This window comes from Centroberyx gerrardi, chromosome 22 (genome assembly GCF_048128805.1).
Source record: "Centroberyx gerrardi isolate f3 chromosome 22, fCenGer3.hap1.cur.20231027, whole genome shotgun sequence".
In the NCBI taxonomy this organism is placed as follows: Eukaryota; Metazoa; Chordata; class Actinopteri; order Beryciformes; family Berycidae; genus Centroberyx; species Centroberyx gerrardi.
Window position 1 is genome coordinate 11,844,285 of NC_136018.1, and position 20,748 is coordinate 11,865,032.

Below are 20,748 nucleotides of genomic sequence, written 5' to 3' on the forward strand. Positions count from 1 at the left end.
CGTGTACATCATCCAAACCTTGAAATGGAGGTCTGACCTTCTGTGGACGCTGTGTGTGGCTGCAGCTGATGATATGCTCAGGATCGAAAAAACAGGTCCATCGGAGCGTCTATTATCACGGACAACGATGGCCAGCCCTTTAAGTATGGCGGGCGTGCTTGTCGGTCCATTGGTGTCTCTGCCTGTCAGTCAGAGCTTCGGAGCCCCGCCCCGGTGTCTGATCGGTGTAAAGCAGACACCGCGTGGCGCAGAAACAGAAGCAGGAAGGCACATGCCACGACGAACTCCAGAGGGAGGCTTGGCCTGTTCTCAGACGTGGGCGGAGCCTCTGTGGTGATGCGGCAAGAGGATGGGCGGGGTTATTGCTTTGAGGGCGTTGCCGGGGCAACTGAGGCTGCTGTGGCCACGGTTAAGCAACAGGGCGGCGGGCGGGTCGGGCCGAGGCGGGATGAAGACCGGGCAGGAGCGGGTGCGGGCGTGGCTCTTCTGGCCCCCGGCGTGGCAGATGAGCTCGCTGACGGTGCCCAGCGGAGGCAGCCGCTGCCGCCAGCGCTCCGCCCGCTCCTCCTTGTGCTTGATGGAGTACCAGGTGAGGAAGATGAAGATGAAGCCGACGAACTTGAGGCTGGCGGCCAGGCCGAAGTAGACGAAGCGGAACGAGGTGACGTCGTACTCCCAGCATGAGCCGTGCACGCCGCAGTCCTGCTGCCACAGCATGCAGGTGGTGTCTATCACAGCACCGAAGTAGATGGGCGTAGGGATGTAGGCTGGGGTGAGAGAGAGAGAGAGAGAGAGAGAGAGAGAGAGAGAGAGAGAGAGAGAGAGAGAGAGAGAGAGAGAGAGAGAGAGAGAGAGAGAGAGAGAGAGAGAGAGAGAGAGAGATTTCATTTTATTCACAGAAAATGATAAGCTGCTATGACGCAAATAAATAATATCACTCGCAGCAAAAACCTTGGATGTGGTTTAACTGTGTTGCAATACAGCCACCCCACCACTTGGTGGCACCATTTTTTTAGATTAGAAATACAGTATGTTACCATGTTGACCCAGCACTGCCAGCAATGCAAAAACTTCTTCTTCTTAGACATGCAGTATAGTGAAGTTCAGCTTCACTATACTGCACCTTTACTGCACTTGTGCTGCCTCTGAGTTTTCTGAAATCATTATAAAGATCCTATCCCTGCTCCAATTTTATACCCATATACTATGCATGCATGCACGCACACACACACACACACACACACACACACACACATACACACACACACACATGCAAACACCCACCTACCACCCACACACACAGTTCTTGGGATGTTTTATGACACAGGTGATTTGACAGTTACATGTTCACATAGCCATACCAAGAAGATCAGAGGCATGTTAGGGCACTGCTTACTAACCCCTGAGGCTTTTCTACACCCATCTACCCAAAAGTTCAGAAGCAGACCACTGCGGTGCTGCATTCCAGTCTTTCTCGAAAATTGTGGAGGCAGTCTCCTCCACTTCCTCTACATCTCCTCTTTATGGCTGAAGTGGATATAATGGATGAAATCAATAAGGGATCGTAGCTTTTCACCACGACTCACCAGGTCAGAAACAGTGCGTGGTCGTAATATTTTTTATATTTAGTGCATGTGGTCTGGAACTTACCTAGAGTTCGGAGCAAGACAAACTGCATCCCAAGAGCAAAAGGCCTCTCCTGCTCATCAACAGACCTGACAAAAGAAGAGCACAGCATATAAAGTAAACAAATTCAAGCTCCTTAGTCTTCACTGTGCCCTGAAACTCAAAGACTAACATTGGCACATCCCAACAAGTGCAATAAAAGGCACAAATTATGCTAAATTTACATCCATTCATTAGGTCAGATGGACAGATAGACAGAAAGCTAGACAGGCTTTTGGGCAGGGAGGACACAAACTGCTGTGAGACACGAGCAACCAGCTGCTAACCAGCTGCAGCAGTAATCACCCCTCTGCATCCCGAGGGACGAGCCAGGAAAAAGGAGAGGATAATTAAACTTGTCTCTGACAGTGATTGACAGAAGCGGCCCCCTACCTGAGTGTGACGATGATGGCGGAGGGCTGGGCACAGGCGGTGATGAGCGTGACGATGAAGAGGAAGATGAGGAAGGGGATGAGGGTGTTGCAGGTGCGGTCGCACTTCCCCGACACGGCGTAGCCGTTCTCGTTCAGGTAGGTTTTCACTATGACCAGCTGCAGCTGGTTGCCTTGGCCTCCAGAGGACGGGGTGATGACCTGCCTGCTCTGCACACAGCCGCAGTCTGTGTAGTTCCTGATCTGTAAACACATGAACACACACATGTAAGCATGCAGTGCACACACATAATATACACTCTCTCTCTCTCTCTCTCTCTCTCCAGCTCACACACATACACACCAGTGTTCATCTCGTCATGAAGTAAGTAAATATTCTGTCCCATGACAATATTTGAAATGATTTTATTTCATTCTAGTATCGATGAAGAAAGCAGACGTTTTTCTCTGTTGTTAAAAGTTGTTCTGTCCATTCTACTATCTTTATCATAGTAATACCATTAAAATTTATCTCCTCAGTATCTGTGCTTTTTACCCCTCAGTGTTTTGACAAATTTTCTTATACTGATACAAGTTCCTGGCAGTTCCATACAGTACAGTATGTTGTGTTGATGTGTTTGATTACCTGGACTTGACTGATTAAACTTAATGTTTGACTTGATTGAATTTATTCTCACAAACAATGACTTTTTCACTATTATTGAGTTGAAAAACAGAAAAAAATAGGAAAATGTTTAAATGTTGTAACCTAGACTAAAAGATTGGTGTTGTTTTTTGAAGTGGACGTATTTTTGTTGACTATAATATAATTATTTTAGTTGATAATTGATTGAATTGAGTCAATATGCCATGACTAAAATCTGATTAAATTTGAAAGCTATTTTCATCAGAAGACTAAGACTATAAGTGAATTAAAAAATTATGTGAAAATAAACACTGACACACACACACACACACACACACACACACACACACACACACAATGGGTGGCACCATAGGTATGGTGCAATCATTCAGTGATCTAGCAAAGAATCTAGACATTTCCTTTCCTCATTTTGTTATAATTTCCTGTCTGACATTGTCGTGGAGCCTGAGACTTCCCGTCTCATATTTACTTTTGGGGATATGGGAGGAGAATGTATATTACTGGTTAAGGCTGTTGATATAAGACACACAATGGGTTCACATACCATAATGGCACGCATAGCTCTACGAAATCCATTCATTTTTTCCACATAAAAGGCCTATATATCAAATTCTGCTGAGGCAGGAAGGTTTAATCAAAGAATATTGTATCACTGAAAAACAAAGAAGCTATGAGTGGAGCCAGCATGGGTGTGTCAATATAAGTCAATGTGTGAGTGTGCATGTGTTGATACCTACCATGCAAGTGTGTGTGTGTGTGTGTGTGTGTGTGTGAGCACGAGCACTCACCCCGGTGCTGTCGTTGCCCACAGTGCTGCATCCGGCCAGACAGGGGTTGAAGTAGGTGATGCCGTCAGAGCCGCAGACCGGAGCGTACTCATGGATTCTGCAGCCACAGTTCACATTGCAACTGCCTGTCAGGTTCCTGTGGGTCATCGTCAGGGTCGGCCTGCACAGACGGACAGCGGAAAGGTGGGGGAAGAACGAGAGACACTGATCAGGTCCACACGGAACGCATGGCGTAATATATTTAGTCTTCATTGCATTATTTATTCTTTTTTTTTTTTAAAGGAGAGTAGGCAGTCCACTCATCTGTAGTATTTTTTATTGGGACTTCTGCATTTTGTGTTTCTTAAAATTTAGACCACATTTCCCATAAAACCCTGCTGCAAAGAGAATGTTGTTACAGAGATAAGCTAACATGAAATTTCAGTTAAGCTGTATTTGCAAAGTAAGGTTCCTGTTTTGTGCCATAAAGCAATCTCCCTTTGTGCTTTAAAGCAACACAGCAATCCAACCGGCATGAAGTGTAAAATGTAGCGTACAGGCTGGTGCAGGCTGCCAATCTTTTCAGCAATGGGCTCATTTGTTTACTTTAATTACACTAATGTCTCAAAATTAATTTTAATATGCTACACACAGCCCCTGTAATTAACTTCAATTTAGCCTTTTACAATCCGAGCGTGATGATCGCGACGAGGAGAGAAAGAAAGGCGAGAGAGACAGGAACAAGAGAGAGGGGGGTGAGAAAGCGAGACCTCCGCCGGGTCGCCCGGCAGTGTGGGAACGGCCGCTCTAAGCCAAACAGGTCCGCTGCTCCGTCCAAACTGGGAGCAGCGAGGCGAGTCCTGGGTTTTCTCTGGGAGGCTTCGCACTGAGCCCAGCGGAACAGCCAGGGACAGGCTCTAACACAACACAGCCCTGGGGTGGCGCTGAGACACACACACACACACACAAGGACACACACATGTACAAACACACACCTACTGCCAATTCCAATGAGACAACACCTCTTTCCCCACGTGTGCAATTGGATAGTGTGTGTTGAAATGATTATTTGTGTCATGTCATGGTGGGTCATTTGGCCCGCCTGCCAAAAACACATTCTTCTTTCTTTTCATGATATATATTACAACATAAAATAAAACCTCTCAGTGTATTTCATTCCCTGCAAAACGGGAAGGAATTAGCTTATATTATATTTATACTACCACTTAAGTCACTGAGCCATCGTGTTCTACAAGACTATATGGTGATTTTATAGTGGCTGTCATAGGAGTAAAGTTAATTTGTCAAATCAGCACAGGTTAAGAGAGGCACTAGAGTTGGGCTTGTCCTGACATAACAGTGCCACATTCCAGGACTCTGTGTGTGTGTGTGTGTGTGTGTGTGTGTGTGTGTGTACGCAGGCGCATAAAATGGCATCTACCCTGCCAGCGTCCCAGTCTCGCTGCACTGATCGCACATGCCCTTTTCCCAGACAAAGCCCCGGCCCTCATTGAACCCTCCAGATGTTGTGTCGCTCTATGCAGGCTGCACCGCATAAAAACCCAAACAGAGAGCCGAGGGACACAGTGGCTTAATCTGGTTTAGCACTGCAGAACAGAGCACAGGGTGAATGTCTGCCTTCCTAGTATTAGAGAGAGAGGAATGAAGAGGAGTCTGTCTGGCACAAAAGATCGGAGGCGTCAGAGTTTAGCGAGAACAGGTTTTCTGTGTGTGGGTGTCATGGAATAACCTTAGCTGTGTTTTGGGATTTTGATTGGAAGAAAAATGGAGGACAAACAAAACTATTTTCTTATATTCACGTTTTCACCAGGTGAATGCATTGTGGAGCTTGTGCAGCATGGTAGCTATATTATTAGATTTACTAAACAACACTGAACGCCTTTTTGGATCACATTGTTGTGTGGAAATATTGCCTGATAGCATCACTGTTGTCACTACAACAGAGCCACTGAGACTGAAAAGTCAACTGAAGAACAACATTTGCGAGACAGTGACTAGCCTGTCAGTGGGAGAGAGCAGAGTCTAGACTCAGCGTGTGAGTACAGACAAGTGGCACAAAGGGTGGGCTCAGGCTAAACATTCCTCATGTGGGTGCTACCAGTGAGTGGTGACCAGTCCTGTTCATAATGAAGAGACCCACAGGCTCACAGGACCCTGCTGACCCCTCTACAAACACTGACTCAAGTCATTAATAGGTCACATATGGGACTTAAAAGGGGAACTCTGACTGTTTGGCTCTTTATAAACTCTTTGATCAACTTAATATTGTGCAAAGAAAACAAATGGTAGCAGTTTGTGTGTCCGGTGTTAAGTGTTCTGTGGTGCATGCAGTATATGCTTGTGCTTTTGAGAAGATGCTGAGCTTGCTTGACCATGCTTAAGTGTTATAATGCACCGAATGAATCCACTAAACAAATACCGGACATACATTAAACTGCTACCAATGTCCTTGATGCACCATGGTAAGTTGATCAGAGAGCTTATTTGCCAAAAAGTGTATTCCTTTGCAAATTGTAGGCACCAGCCAAGCGGGTCCGTCTCCGTAGCATTTCCATTATATACCATTCCTTTTTACACAAGCCTGTGTTGTGCAGTATTCATTAGGCAGGCTAGTAAAATTCCAACCTCTGATTATTGTTGGCCTGTCCGTCAGTCAACACTACAAAAACTGAATCGGTTCACCTTATTATAACAAGTAAATTCCCTGTGTGACTTAATTACTTACGACTATATGCCTGAATGCATTAAACAGATGACTTGCTGTGCAGGAGCTGGCTTCCATTGTCGTACAATGGGTACAATAGCATCAGTATGACGAAACAATATGAATAATGAAGTAAGTGTGTAATATGTGTGTAATCACTTTACCGGGTCTCAGTGTGTGTCACACCTTTTGGATCATCCAAGGTCACTCCATACTTGATGTGTGTGTGCCTGTACGCATGTGTATGAGTGTGTGTGTTCATAAGTGTGTGTACAAGCAGACTTCTACACCATATTTCAGTCCGTAGCAGTGACACATCGGATGACTGTTAACTGTGCAGCATAGCTGGTGATGTGGTGTTGAGCAGCAGCTTCAGAAATAGAGGTGGCAGAGTGATTCATCGGAGCCACAAGAGCAGATGCCAGTGTTGCTAATTAATCATTCACACTCCGCCTCAACGCCACAACGGATGATGATGATGGGAACAGTGACAGCACCCTGGAACCATACCCTCCAACAGTGTGTGTGTGTGTATTCTGGATACTAGTACATATCCTGACTAAGGTCATAATCGGGGATAAGCAGTTTGGATGCATCTTTCTATCCTGTTCACACAAATCCCTGTGCACATGAATAGACAGAATAGTCCATATATTATCACGGAAAGGGAGCTTACACAGCAAAAAAAAACATATGCTTATGCAGGCTTTTGTGCCAACTCTAGTGCTTGAGTATCCTGTATTGGAAGATAAATGTAAATATAACTTTGGTGTTGTAGAAGTCATACTTTAGGCATGTCTGCTGCACTTCCGCTGCACATCCAAAAAGGAATTGTTGGGAAAATCTTGCACGGCTAACACAGAACAGATGCAGAATGATGAGGGGGAACTTCTACTGACTATAACTAGGCTAAAAAAATATGTGGTTTTGATGGTAGTGTAAACCAGGGGATGAGTGTGTAACTTACTAGCATGTTTTTCCCACTTAACCCTGCCTCTCCATGTTTAATCTATAATAAATCTGTGATAATATAAAAGGAATTGTCCTTACCCAGTAGTGTAAGGTATATTGATGCCTCCCAGGTTGATGCTCTCGCAGCCCACTATGAAGAGTGTGGAAAAGCAGAGCAGAGACACTCCGCTGCAGATCATGGCCAGCTTGGCCGACTCCCTGGCACCGAGCTTTAGCTTCTTGATGATGTAGCCCCCCAATACGATGCCCACCCCGGCACTGGGCACGATGATCACACCTAGGGCGGAGAGAGAGAGAGAGAGAGAGAGAGAGAGAGAGAGAGAGAGAGATGTGGGAAGAGGGATAGGAAGAGAAAGAGGAGGAGAGCAAAAGGGAGCGGGGAAGATAGGGCAGAGGGGGGAGATGGAGAGAGCGAGTGGGGAAAAAGATGGGGAGAGGATGAGAGAGGTGGGAGAGTGAGAAAGCGGAGGGAGAGGTGGGAGGAAGATGTGAGAGGGAGAAGGAGAAAAAAAAGAGTAGGTGAGATGGAGGAAAAAGACAGAGGTGTTGATATTACAGGCGGCGCACAGAAATAGAGAGCAGCAAATTCTGACATCGAAAAAGTTCACACCGAATTAATTACTGTTTAGCAGCACAGAAATTTATACCCACACCTGCAAAGTGGCAGGAAAAGAGAAGAAGTCTAAAAATGAAGTACCATAAAACAACTATTTCCATCAGGCTGAGTAACATGAATGTATGGGATGCTAATGTGACATGTTTTTATATGAAATTTTGTATTATGCCTTGTTGGACAGGACAAACGTCAATCTTTGCGCGACTACCCTGGTTAAACAAAGAACAAATAACTTCAATATAGTCATATATAGCCTAGTTCAGCCAAGCAGGCTACCAGTGAATCATCTCAGGCTGTGGCAGGGCAAAACACGTGCTCTCTGTCCACTAGAGCCAGTCTAATTGACAGCATGGAGAAAAGGCAAAGCTGGCTGCTGGCAAGATGGACGGGGTGGAAGGGGTCATTGTGCAAATCCACCGGAGGAGTAAAAGCCCAGAGAGGCTGCACATGCCTGTCCTCAAGCCCAGCCACGGGCGCTCTCGGCTGGGTAACGAGACAGCGGGATGAGGGGGTGGGGGGGTGGGGGGGGCTGAGACAGAGGATCAGCGCAGAGAAGTGATCCAAGTGCACAGAGATGTCATCTGCTGTTGGTTGGTGTGTGTGTGTGTGTGTGTGTGTGTGTGTGAGTGAGAGAGAGAGAGAGCGAGAGAGAGAGAAGGATTTGTCTTTGAGCGATGTCACAGGGTATACTGTAAGTGTCCGCCCCCACACACACCCCTCTCTCTCTCACACACACACACACACACACACACACACTACATTTGCTGCGCCCTCTTGGAGCGCTCTCAGTAGGGGCCGGGCAGCAGACAGCTGTAGCTTAATATTATCCTGTAAGTGCATGTGTTTCTGTGGTAAAAGCTTGTGCTTTCCACAGGATTAAACACACACACACACACACACATCTACACATCCAAACCGGATATCATGTCACAGTGACTGAAAGCACACACACACACACACACTGTTCTGCCATCCAGATTACTAGCTAGTATGCTGTCGTAAATATGAGAGAAATATGGTGATTTCTGTGTGTGTGTGTGTGTGATTCTGCCTCTATGTGTGTCAGTGTTCAGTGATATACATCTATGAGATCCTAGTGGAAAAGAAGTCGTGACTCTGACAAGCTCTTGCACGGCCTTTGTTAACCGCAGCTTGTGCGGGAGAGACGAGGTGGAAAAAACACGGGGGACAAAGGGAAGAAGTGAGAGAAAAAGAAAACAGATATCTAAAAGGAAGAGCGGTTGAGATAAGGGGGAGCCAGTGAATTGAAAAACGACAGAGAAATTGACAGCAGCAGCAGCAGCATAGGGAATCTGCAGCTGAGGGGAGGTGTGTGTGATGTGTTATAGTGCTATTTCTGTAGCTAATGAGCATGGAGCAGTGGCAGCTCTAGTGAGAAACAGACTGGTAAACTGCGATATTCCCTGTTTTTGTTTTTTTTTTTGGGGGGGGGGGGCATGTTTGGTGCAAAGTGGTCACTGTTGAGGTGTTTTTGCCCGGCACTTCATGGGGATCGCCTGGCATTCAGTGTGGCCCGGTACAGTGACGTCTTCCTCTGTGCGTACCGCTCTTTTCTTTGTCCATGGTGGCTAATCGCTGCTCATGCAAACTACCCGGTTCTCCCTCTATTTATTCCAAACAAGCTGCTTTTGCTGCTGCCAGAAATATAAAACGCATCACCTCCTGTGCGCCAGAGGATTTTTCCCCAGAAAACACCTATCCGACACCGAGTGTTCAGAACAGCAAATGTAAAAGCTGTCACGAACTGGGTTGAATAACTATTGTGTTCTATCAATCGGCATGAAAACAGGTCAGATTATTACTTTAACGCTCTTGGTTCGTCTGGTCATTCTTAAAAAACCGAGGGGAAGAATCACAGTTGGTCAGTCCATCTGGCAGCCCAGAGAGTCACAGTGCTCCCGTCAACAGGAGTGCCCTCTCCTCCGCCTCTCCCATCATCATCACATCCCAACAGCTTGGCATCGTTTGGGTAGCCATGGCAACTGCACCACCCGTTTGCCCTTACCCCTTGTATCCTGGCAACAGGCAACTGAGATGAGGCAATGGCATTGTGTGTGTGTATGCGTAGGTGTGTGTGTGTCTGGAAATGACCATATGTTAGCGAGCAGAATACACACACACACACACACACACCTTTTGCTTTCATAGCCAGAATTGAGTTTGCAATCAATCCTTGCTGCAATAATCCTGGTACCAGATTCGTTGTGTATTTAGCATCACTGGCTCAGATGGGACTGAAGGATGAGACGAGGGGTTTGTACGCTGCACAGTATGTGATGCGCAAATTACAGGCAGAGCCCAGGAGTCCGAGCGTATGTGCGTGTGTGTGTGCGCGTGTGACGCATGCAGTCAATAGAGACTTGTGTGCTTCAGTCAGGGGATGTAATGGTATCTCTGAATGAAAAGCCAACAGGAGTCCATGAGTCATAGCACCGCCCGCTGACTGCGTATCGCCGCGCGCGCGTGGAGAAGAATGTGAGAGTAAACAGGTGCAGAATCTGTATAGTAACATGCTGCATTCATGCTGATGACGAACAGCTCAGCATGGGATTTGTGTGAAGATTTGTAGTTAAATTTGAGTTTTCACAACAGTAGACTGTTTACTTTCTTTTGTTAATAAGACACAGTTCAAAGAAAATACACGATTTCGGCATGAAATTCAATTTTTTTCAGAGGGCATTTTTGCCTCCATGATCTGATATTTAGGGGCATTTTGGTCCTTTTCTGGGCCATTTAATTGAACTATGAAATAATGCATTTGCATTATATTGTATATTGGCAAATAAACACTCAATTTGTACCAGTGAGATTTGTCTTATTTTAAATCATATCCCACATGTCCTGCACTTCTTTCCCACTGCTGGAAACTCATGGCAGGCTTTATAGAAGAGGATGGTGCCGTTTCCCCTCTATGTCCCCAACCAGTCCATCTTCCACCCCTCGATTGTTGAAGTTTTTACGATATTGGTTGTTTTATTTTCTGTTGACACAGTGGCTTGTGTGGAGTCAACATTTTCTTCTACTGCTAGCTGTTTGGTGCCAACATTTTGTACTGCTTCAGGCCCTGTGCTCAGTTGTTTTCTGATTAAAAAAAAAACGCTCAATTTTGCTAGCCTAGAACACACTGGAAAGAAACCTCTGGTCACAAGCTTCCACAATTCACATGGGACTATTTGACAAATAAAAAAAGTGCACTCCTAATTATCAGGAGCCTTTTTCTACCTCCTCATTTTTAATTTCACAGACAGTTTTGCCCCAAGCCCCCGTTAATTCCTGACGCTGCTGTACACTCAGATGCTGTGGCGATAGCACCGCGGTAAAAAGAACAAAAGACTGGAGTGAGAGAGAAAGAGAGAGAGAGTCTTACCGGTATATATGCTGGCGTTGGAGGCAGGGATACCAAACTGTGACTCGATGAACTTGGGGATGAAGGTGATGAAAGCGGTGACGATGGCACACTCCGCCGTGTAGGACAGGCTGACAAACAGGAAGGTCATGTTGCTGAGGATCCTCACCGCTGCCTTGGGGAGGTCTGGGGAGGGAGACAAGACCCGATAGACTACTTCATTACTGGGGTGTGGTAATTAACGCACAATCAGTATCTCTATTTGGCTCTCATTCTCTCTCACACACACAAACACACATTAACCCTAACCCTAACCCTAAACTTAAGTAGACTATAAATCATTAGGGGAACGCTGTAATTAACAACAGACATAGAAAATTGTGTATCCCAAATAAACCTTATCTCAGGTGCAGGATAAAAACAAGTAATTAATGAACAAAGCAAAAAAGGAATACCTATTAATAACATCTATAAATGTCCCTCACACTTCAAACTTGGACTCAACCCATGCCTCATCATATCTGGATAAGCGTCCTTGGTTTACAGCAGGAGCACACAGCAATACACAGAGAGATGCATCGCTAAGCGGTTCAATGCTCTACGATTCCCATAAAAACCACATGCTTTTAGGTCATTGGTGAACAAAATCTAAACATCTATTGTGCATTTTTGGTAGCCTGTCATCCAATTAGCCTCTAGTCAGCAAATGTGTTGTCTCTGGTGTCAGCAGACTAGTAATAACTGTAATTCTATCAAGTCTTTAAGAGACACAAAAACAAGCACTGCAAATTCAGCTTGAATGGCATCACCCTTGCTTCATCATAACAAGGGCAAACATGCCCTTCATGTCCGCCGGAGGACAGTGCCCATATGACCGGGTCAACACGCCCAGTCATCTTGCTTGTCACTCAAAGTCATGTGGTTAAACTGTACATTACTGATGCTGGGCAGATTGAAATGGATTCATCTCTCTGTACACCCCAGCACCTACTGTCCACTTCATTGGCTGGTTGAGCAACACAAACAAAAGGTGGTAGAAAGCTTTTCTTTTCCCCAAAGGGTACATTTTGTTTTCACTTGCCCTCCTCCACAGGGATTGCAGGGAGTGCAGGATCTTTTTCTAAACAGCGTCCCTGGAGCTGGTAGGGGTTCAGTGTCTTGCTCCTTGCAAGATCCCAAGTCTTGTGCTGGGGGATCCCAAGGCGTAAGACAGCAGGATCCCTGCTGTGGACACGGTTGTCTGGCTTGTTCTGTTTGTCCCGTTGCCATCATGACCCTGACCCAGATAAGTGACAATCACATTGAGTATTACATTGAATTATCCATAGTTATTCATAATTCCTATATTCCCATAATGATTTCAATGAAAGCCACCTGAGCCATGCCATAATTGAGCCTTGGACCCTCCGAGTTTAGATTGACAATATTGACAGCAGCTTTTATTGGTCCTAACAAGCTCACAAGTGATTGCCTTGTCCACAGCCACAAGGGCTTCTACTCACACCCACACAGAAAGTCATTATCACAGAAAGATTTCACACAATACAGTGTGACCAGGGAGAGGGAGGGAGGGAGAGAGGGAGCGATAGAGAGAGAGACAGGGAGAGAATTGCAAATATCACATTTGCATCTTTTATTGCGTGGTTGATAGTTCTCAAGGCCAAGAGAGGTCCTTCAACCGAAAACAATGATCACACAATTAAAGCTGCAATGTAATGTGTGTGTGTGCACAGGAACCTTCTTTATTTAAATGGTTTTGAACTTTGGTGGCTTATTTCCACCACTAAAACTTTGTTTTGTGTGATATTTCTCTCCTGTTCTATCGCTGACCTGAACTAACTGTGGGAAGGAAGATGAGGGATGACAGGAACCAAAAGGACTATTTATAGTGTCTTTCATTCATCACCTAGCCCTGCCTCTGTGATCAACTGAAAAAAACAAAAAACATTGCAATCAGATTTTTAGATTTGACCCTGAAATGCTTACTCTCTCACCTCAGCTGTTTTTCTTTCTGTGTGTGTGTGTGTGTGTGTGTGTGTGTGTGTCTAGGGGATTATGAGGTTGGGGGTGTAGGGAATTCCACACTAAGCCCTTGGATGAAGCCAAGTATTATGACTTTACAGTCATAATTAAAAATGACTTCTTAAGGCTATCATGAGTTTTTTTTCTGGCTCACATGCTCCTCACACAAAGAAAAGAAAGAATAAAAGAAAAGGCCGGAATTAGGTAAGGAGCGGCGTATTAGTGCTATTTATCAGGCAAGTTATGTAGCTATGGGCGGTCCCAGGCTGGGCGGCGTAGTGCCTTCATTTGGGCATAGCGTCTCGCCGCTAATTCAGCTGATCTTGTTCTAGGTGGAGAAAATGCTAGCATCTGTTAGCGTTATCCGAGATCAGAGGTAGGAATAGCATGGTGACGCTAATTATTTCATTCCTGGGGAGCTGGGTTGTAATCTTGTCAGGATGGGGACAGATGGTGAGGTCCTGTTGATGTCTAAAGCAGCTGCTCTCTCAATCAGACGGACCACTGGCTCGCAGGAGTTGCCACGCTTGCTTTCGTAGAAATTATTTGATGATTCAAACCGTTTCCAACCATTTGTGTTTCCCCATAACTTTTTTCTTTGAGCGAAAATAGCTCGTATTAGCATAATATAAGAAATAGTTGTAAAAGCACTGAATGTTATATGTTGTGGTGTTTCATTCCACAAAGCTGGTAGTCTAAGCAGTGGAACCGACCTGAGCCCAAATCCCGAACATCCAGACTTAGCCAGACTCCTGGACAGTGGTCTTGTTTTGCTAAATCCTGGAAGACTGCGGGTCGTCCCATGGTGAACCAGCAATCCACCAGGGCTCTCATGTAATCTTTTTGAGTCCTCGCTTGACTTTCTGCCAATCTGTAATCTTAAAGGACTGTAGCCAAGTGGCTCGCACACAACTCAAGTGAAAGCAGATGCTTTGAAGGAAAATTATTTAGGTATTAGTCATTCTAATGTTCATTATGTCTATTAACCACCATTACTTTTATTTATGTTGTTCAGTTGCAATCACAAAACCTGTGGACCTCTCATTTATCCTCCCTCTTACTAATATAGAGCTATTGACTGCTGATTCAGCACTGCAGCTAATGTTCATTCTGTTGACTGAGGTCTGTGCCAGATGCTTTCTTAACTCAGGTCCTTACCATCTATTGTGAACTTGAGTCTGAACATTGGGTTTGGAAGTAAATAATGGCATCACACTTGGGTCAAATAGTGCTTGCAAATAATCCTTGGTGTTTTTTTTATCCTCATATAGTAGAAGATGGGAGCAAAACACCAACCTGGCATTCCACAAGGAGTAAAAGAAATGCTAAGAATCATTTGCAAATACTATTTAACCATCTGAATTGCATCCTATAATCAAAAACCCGTCCTTCACACATGCATTGCTGAAAACTTTCCATGTTAGCAAAAAAATGCTAGCTAGTGCTCTGAAGGGCAAAAAAGTGCTTGGTGAAAACAGCCACTTCACTGCAGAATATCTTTCATGAAAAGTGCTGAATTTGTCCTATAGACAAACACACACACACACACACACCTCAATAGAAGGACACAGACAGAGCTAAAATACATTACTGAACCAAACATTAGAGCACCTGAGTTTGCAAAACAGCCCATATATACACCCTGCTGGGACAATTAAAACAAAATGCAATATAGCTAGCAGTGGTCTGCAGAACTGTATTCATGGTTATGGTAGGTGTTAGCGCCGCTCACCAGGACAAAAATCCTGTCTGGTTTGCTGCGGGTGTTATTCAAACCTGACAGTTGAGAGCATATGTATGAGTAGTATGCACCCATGCAAAATGTATGTTAGAATTCACGATACTGCTATTGAGCATGATGAAGAGTGTGCGAGCAAATGTGTGTGTGCGTGTGTCTGTTGCAGTGTGCGTCTGCTCCTGTGTGTGGAAACGTGACTGGGTTCCCCTGAGAGCTCATTTAAGGGAGAGAAACTGTCTGACTGAGAGGAAAAAAAAACAGAACAGAGGAGACTGGGAAACACTGGAGCAGCATTCAGCTTAACCAGGGAACTCTCCCAAGGAAAATAAGGACATATCTGGCATATCTAGTTCAGCAAAGAAATAAATAAAAAAATGTTCTAGCATAAATGCATGTAGGTGTACAGGTGCATGGAACTACAGCATGTTATATGTAGTTCCATTATACGTATACAGTTGTACTAGTAGTGTATAGTACTGTAACTGTACTGGAATTTTTATGTTTTCACATCAATTGAAGGATTTCATCCCATTTCAACCCATTTCATGGGTTGAGAAGATTCTCTGAACTCTTCAGCTCATGAAAGTCTTTCAAAACCCATTGGATAATGTCAAAAATGCATTGTCATCAAGCTAAAAACAAGGTTAGTTCCTGAAAACTTGCCATTTTGGAGATACAAGATTTTCAGCCGACAGCACCATTATTCTACTTTTAGCCATGTCCTCTATTCATTTATAGTCATAGTATAACTATAACTCAGAGTCCTCTGAAGCTGGCTATGTTAACAATAAATTACCAGCATCATTAGGCAACTGCTTGGACAACCTCCTCCATCACCGATCAATAGCATCTTTACAGGAGGTCTCAATGGAGCCTTCACTATTAGATAAGAAGACTAATCCTGGCCATTGATTGGATTATGGACCATTTGCACATCAATAGCTTAGACAGCTCCTGTATGTAAAGGTATTTACAACCTGTAGGAGTCCAGTGCTAGAAAAGTAATGACTGACAGTATCCATTCCTCACCTTTGATGTCCTTCCCAAAGCCCATGGAGGAGGAGACGTTCTGGCCCTTGCTACTGGACTTCTCCTTCATCACGTCGTCGTCACTGGACTCATCACCGGCCGAGCTAATCTTTTTCTTCTTCCTCTTCTTGTGGCGTGGAGGCAGCTTTTTGGGGAAGGCAAACATGGGGAAGATGACCAGAAGCATGGCTACAGCACACAAGAGAAAGCCGCTCCACCTGAAAGGAAGAAACAACACCGGGAACTGTAAAGGCAAGGAAGTACAGACCTATACGCACAGGCCTATACACACACACACACACACACAAGAATACAGGCAGTCATGCAGGTGTATTTACCAGTTGCCAACAAAGCGAGGGTCGCTCTGGTCAATGTTGACTACAGTTTTGGGGTCGACGTAGAAGCCAATGAGGACGCCTCCCAGCAGGTAGCCAGCTGCAGGTCCCAGGGCTCCCATCACATACATGATGGCTAGAGGAGAGACAGACATAACCAATCACAACCATGGACACTACATCTGCAACCACTCACATCATTCAATAGTACATGGTACATACATGCTTGGAATCAAATTTGTTTTTCAATTCATCAGTGAGAAAATTCCCATAAAATCAAACTACAAATTTTTTTTCCTGACAAGAAATGTTAGACACCATTGGTAAGTTTCAAGTGAGTGTCAAGCCCATGTTAGTCTTTATCTCTCATTAATAAAACAGGAAAACAGCACTTTATTTCACAGCCCACATGTTTCTCCACTTAAAACCCATTAAAGTTCTTAATGACTCACTGTTCTCTGTGACTCAGTTTAAATCGGACTTGGCACCTGTGGGAGCTGTTCGTTACCCCTGAGGCACGCAGCACCATATTCAGAACAACTGCACTGAGATCGGTAGGAACTCTTGACCGGCCCTGGGGGCATTACTCTCAGCTTCTGAAGCGTCTGGAACAACTGACCTGGACGCTCTAGGGGTCTCGCATTAACCCGGGGCCCCGCCTACAGCTCTTCTATTACAACAAACCTTAGAGGAAGCAGGGGCGAAACATTAACCCTTCGGGGCATTCAGAGCATCACTGATGTGAGCCAATTACTCTGCGCCACTTTGCCAGAGGAAGGAAAAAAAACTCATTAAAGTCAGATAACCTTAGTTGGACAAGTGGAAAAATCTCCTGTGGACATCCAGTGGAGAGGAGAGTCAAAACCATTTACCAGCCGTAGTCAGGGGGCACACATTCTATAATTACACCTGGAACATTGCCGCTGGTCATGAAGTATGTGTGTGTGTGTGTGTGTGTGTGTGTGTGTGTGTGTGTGTGTGTGTGTGTGTGTGTGTGTGTGTGTGTGTGTGTGTCTGGGGGGGTTGGGGGCTTATCTCCTAATGCTGGCTGTGTGTGTGAATATGCATTTAAATAGTTCTGAGAATGAAAAACTTCTCACCCACAAGCAGACTTTCCAGTTATATTTCCATTTTCACTGCCCGGCTAGTTACCAACCACATGCTTGCATCCACCCCCAGCCCCCACTCACACACACACACACACACACACACACACACACCTAGCAAAATGCTCCTGTTCCTCTGTTTGCTTCTCTCAAATGACAGTTTCTTGGATGTTGGCACAAAGCTCCATCAGTAACACAGTCCAAACGCGTGCGTGTGTGCATGCGGACATGTGCGAGTGTGTTTGTGACTCTTTGTTCAGCGCAGAGGCAGCAGGTGTGCTGTGTGCCCGGACCAACACTCAAATCTCTATTCTCTCCCCCGAGACCAGAGGAATACCTCTTCTGTACCAGATTACATTACAAATGAATACGCACGCGCGTGCACACACACACTTTCATTTCGCTTCCATCAACAAAGATTGTTTTTGTCGGAAGGGAACCTCAAAAACCATTTAATCTCAGTCTATTGTGCCAAATGTGCTGTACTGCCAAATTTATTCTATAGCACTCCTAGAAATACAACCCAAATGGCTCCCATCCATTACTCCCCGCACAGTTTCATCCCCAACACTCACTCTGAAACTGAGTGAAGTGAGGACATCCTTTCCTCCGTAGAGGTGGCCAGCACAACACAAATATGCATGTTCGCTCCTATAGCGAGGTCCCAACCATGGCCCGAAGCCCAAATCCTTATCTAGGCCTAATTAAATCAAGGCCTCCTTAAACAGAACCACTGGGAAGAGGAGGAAGAGAAGAAATCATTCCTTAAGGTACAAAGGGCTCGTCGACAAATTCTCTTATCAGCCTATGGCAGACACACACAGACACACATGGAGCATGAACACAAGCACACATATAAAACACACAGGACAACAATGATCCCTAGGCTGATACAATGCAAGGAGGTGCAAACACCCTACCCATCTCTGTCTCCCACACACACAAACACACACGCTGTGTTGCAGTGTTAACTGGGCATAAAGACAGACAGGCATGGCTGAGTGTGACAGGAGAGATGTTTGTCATTCCATTCTTCACCCTGACCACTGACCAGCACAACACTGCACAGGGACAAGGGAATCAATTTAGGAAATGATCCCCATCACTGAGGTGCACCGAGATTCATAGGACAACAAATTGGTGATAGGTTGTTTGTTTGTGTGTGTGTGTGTTTCTGCACACATACCTGTATGTGGGTGAAAACGAATGGCAACAGACGCACAAAGAGAAAGAAGAAAACGTATATCTGTGTGTTTTGCATGAGTGCGTGGCAGTTACACTCCTATAAATCTACGCGGGCAGACATGAATCACTTCTGTATGCAGCTAAAACAGATGGTCCATCTTTCGCCTCTCCTCTCTATCCCTCCCCATACCCAATCAATCATATTTCATCTTTTTAGCTCCTTTCACTGTGTCATTTCTCATATCCTGCTGGATGGAGAGTCGATTCACTGCAGTAGTCAAACTGGTACACAATGTAACAGGATATTACCACCCAGAGACAATGAACATGACGTGAGACAATCCATCAGAGTTGGCAAGGACAGCGAGAGGTCTCATTTTATTATCTCCGTCTTGAATTAAGAACATTTCAGATCACGTTCTTGTGGCACACAGCAAATCAATTTCGCCCTGTAAGGAGAAGTGACCATTGGAGGATGACGTTAATGCCGTTTGTTGGGTAAGCTACATTGAATTTCAAGTGTGGTGTGTATCTGTGTGCGTGTGTGTCTGTGTGTGTTCATATATAACAAGGTTCTCTAGCAGAAGAGAGGCGAGTCGAAGCCCACACTGCAAAAAGTATCCATCTTAACAAATGACTTAATCTAGTATTGAGTTTTTTAAGTGAATAAATCTGCAAATAGGGTGAGATAATTTTTGCCTATTTCCAAAGCAAGTCAACTTGTTGATTGAAGTGTCATTTTAATTTTTTTGAATCAAGTGTCATTTTCATGATAATAGTGATATACCTTAGTCTGCCTTATTTCAAGATACTGACACTTGAAACAGTAATTCAAACAACTGGAACTATCTCACTGCACTGGCAGAATTTGTCATTTGTTTTAAGAAAAACAAGATTTTAAGACTAAACAGACATTTTGAGACATGAAGAGAAGCCTGCTGATGAATCGCCCCCATCACCTCACCTTGCAGACTGCTGACCCATTCTGTGCCCCGTATACAACGCACCATTAATTAACACACTCCCAGTGGCTTCAACCAGATATGCTGGAGTCAACCAGCCGTCTCCTCGTTAGGCGAGGGTTGAGCGCCAAGTGTGATCCTTCAGCTGCCCTCCAATCTCCATCCTGGCCTCTCTCGGGCACCCGGGCAGGAACAGCCATATCTCATCCCCCTGGGGTGATTGTGCAAGCGCCCGTCTTGCCACTCCATCCATCACATTAACAGTGTTCTGCCTGATTGGAGGGCGAAAGGGGTCATAAACCACGCCCGACTCCACGCCCTACCCCTGCCCGCTTGGCACCGAGCCACGGTAGTTTAGGTCCGGTAGGTCGGGATGGGAGAGAATAGAGGGCTGTGGCTATGCTGAAGGGTGGCCGGGGCACCGTCGCTGGATTGAGGAATATGCTGGCACAGCAACTGCGCTCCATCACACACACACACACACACACACACACGCATGCTGGGATGGCAGACGTCAGTGGAGAGCAGCGGGTGCATGCCGATGAGGAACGCATGGCACGCCACAGGCTCAGTTTACTCAATTACGCAACGGACCTTCACCACTGGCACGTGAAGGACAAAACATTATAGCCTTCATATAGCTTCGCACACGTGTGGAGGTAATGGATTAGGAGCTCTCCATTGCAGTTATTGGCTTTTGTGTTCTACAAAGTCAGCATCTACACCATCTAGGAGGCCGTTCAGCCTGACTTTCAGTATGTTGTGGCGCTATTATGCTGACTATGTTCTGAGCATTAGACATGCATGAAAAGAAATGCATTGAGGATGAAGTCAGGGAGCGTGCAAGTTAACATATTACAAGCAGAATCCAATATCAGCAGTGAGAGATTAATGAGGTACGGGAAAAATGTTAATTGAATTGCAAAAACACAAATACACATGCACCCACACAGGCATGGAAAAGGCCTCTTCAGGAAACACCAGCGTATCCATTACAACAATGTCAACCAAGGTCAGCCCGTCCTCGCACCTTCAACACACACACACACTTAATTCACACATATATGAACGCTCACGTGCGCACACACACGTCGGGGGAGGGGCAAGGGCATCCATGGTAAGAGTGAATGAGGGATAAGGTTAGAGAATTTGATGCGTATCGTTGACCCCAATTTAGCGTTTCAATTCCAATGTTTATGATGGATGGACATCATGGTGTCA

At 45.2% G+C, this 20,748-nt stretch overlaps 1 protein-coding gene across 1 annotated transcript in view; it reads right to left on the minus strand.

The window, feature by feature from the left end:
- Nucleotides 1-309: 309 nt before the first annotated feature.
- The window catches only part of slco5a1 (solute carrier organic anion transporter family member 5A1), a 37,218-nt gene continuing 16,779 nt past the window's right edge, over nucleotides 310-20,748 (minus strand). Inside the window, exons 2-9 of the mRNA XM_071924014.2 lie at nucleotides 16,278-16,410; nucleotides 15,940-16,157; nucleotides 11,172-11,336; nucleotides 7,246-7,444; nucleotides 3,492-3,651; nucleotides 2,059-2,300; nucleotides 1,651-1,715; nucleotides 310-767 (exon numbers count right to left, since the gene is read on the minus strand). Of these exons, the coding sequence (XP_071780115.1) occupies nucleotides 310-767; nucleotides 1,651-1,715; nucleotides 2,059-2,300; nucleotides 3,492-3,651; nucleotides 7,246-7,444; nucleotides 11,172-11,336; nucleotides 15,940-16,157; nucleotides 16,278-16,410 (1,640 nt within the window). The remainder of the gene's footprint in view (nucleotides 768-1,650; nucleotides 1,716-2,058; nucleotides 2,301-3,491; nucleotides 3,652-7,245; nucleotides 7,445-11,171; nucleotides 11,337-15,939; nucleotides 16,158-16,277; nucleotides 16,411-20,748) is intronic.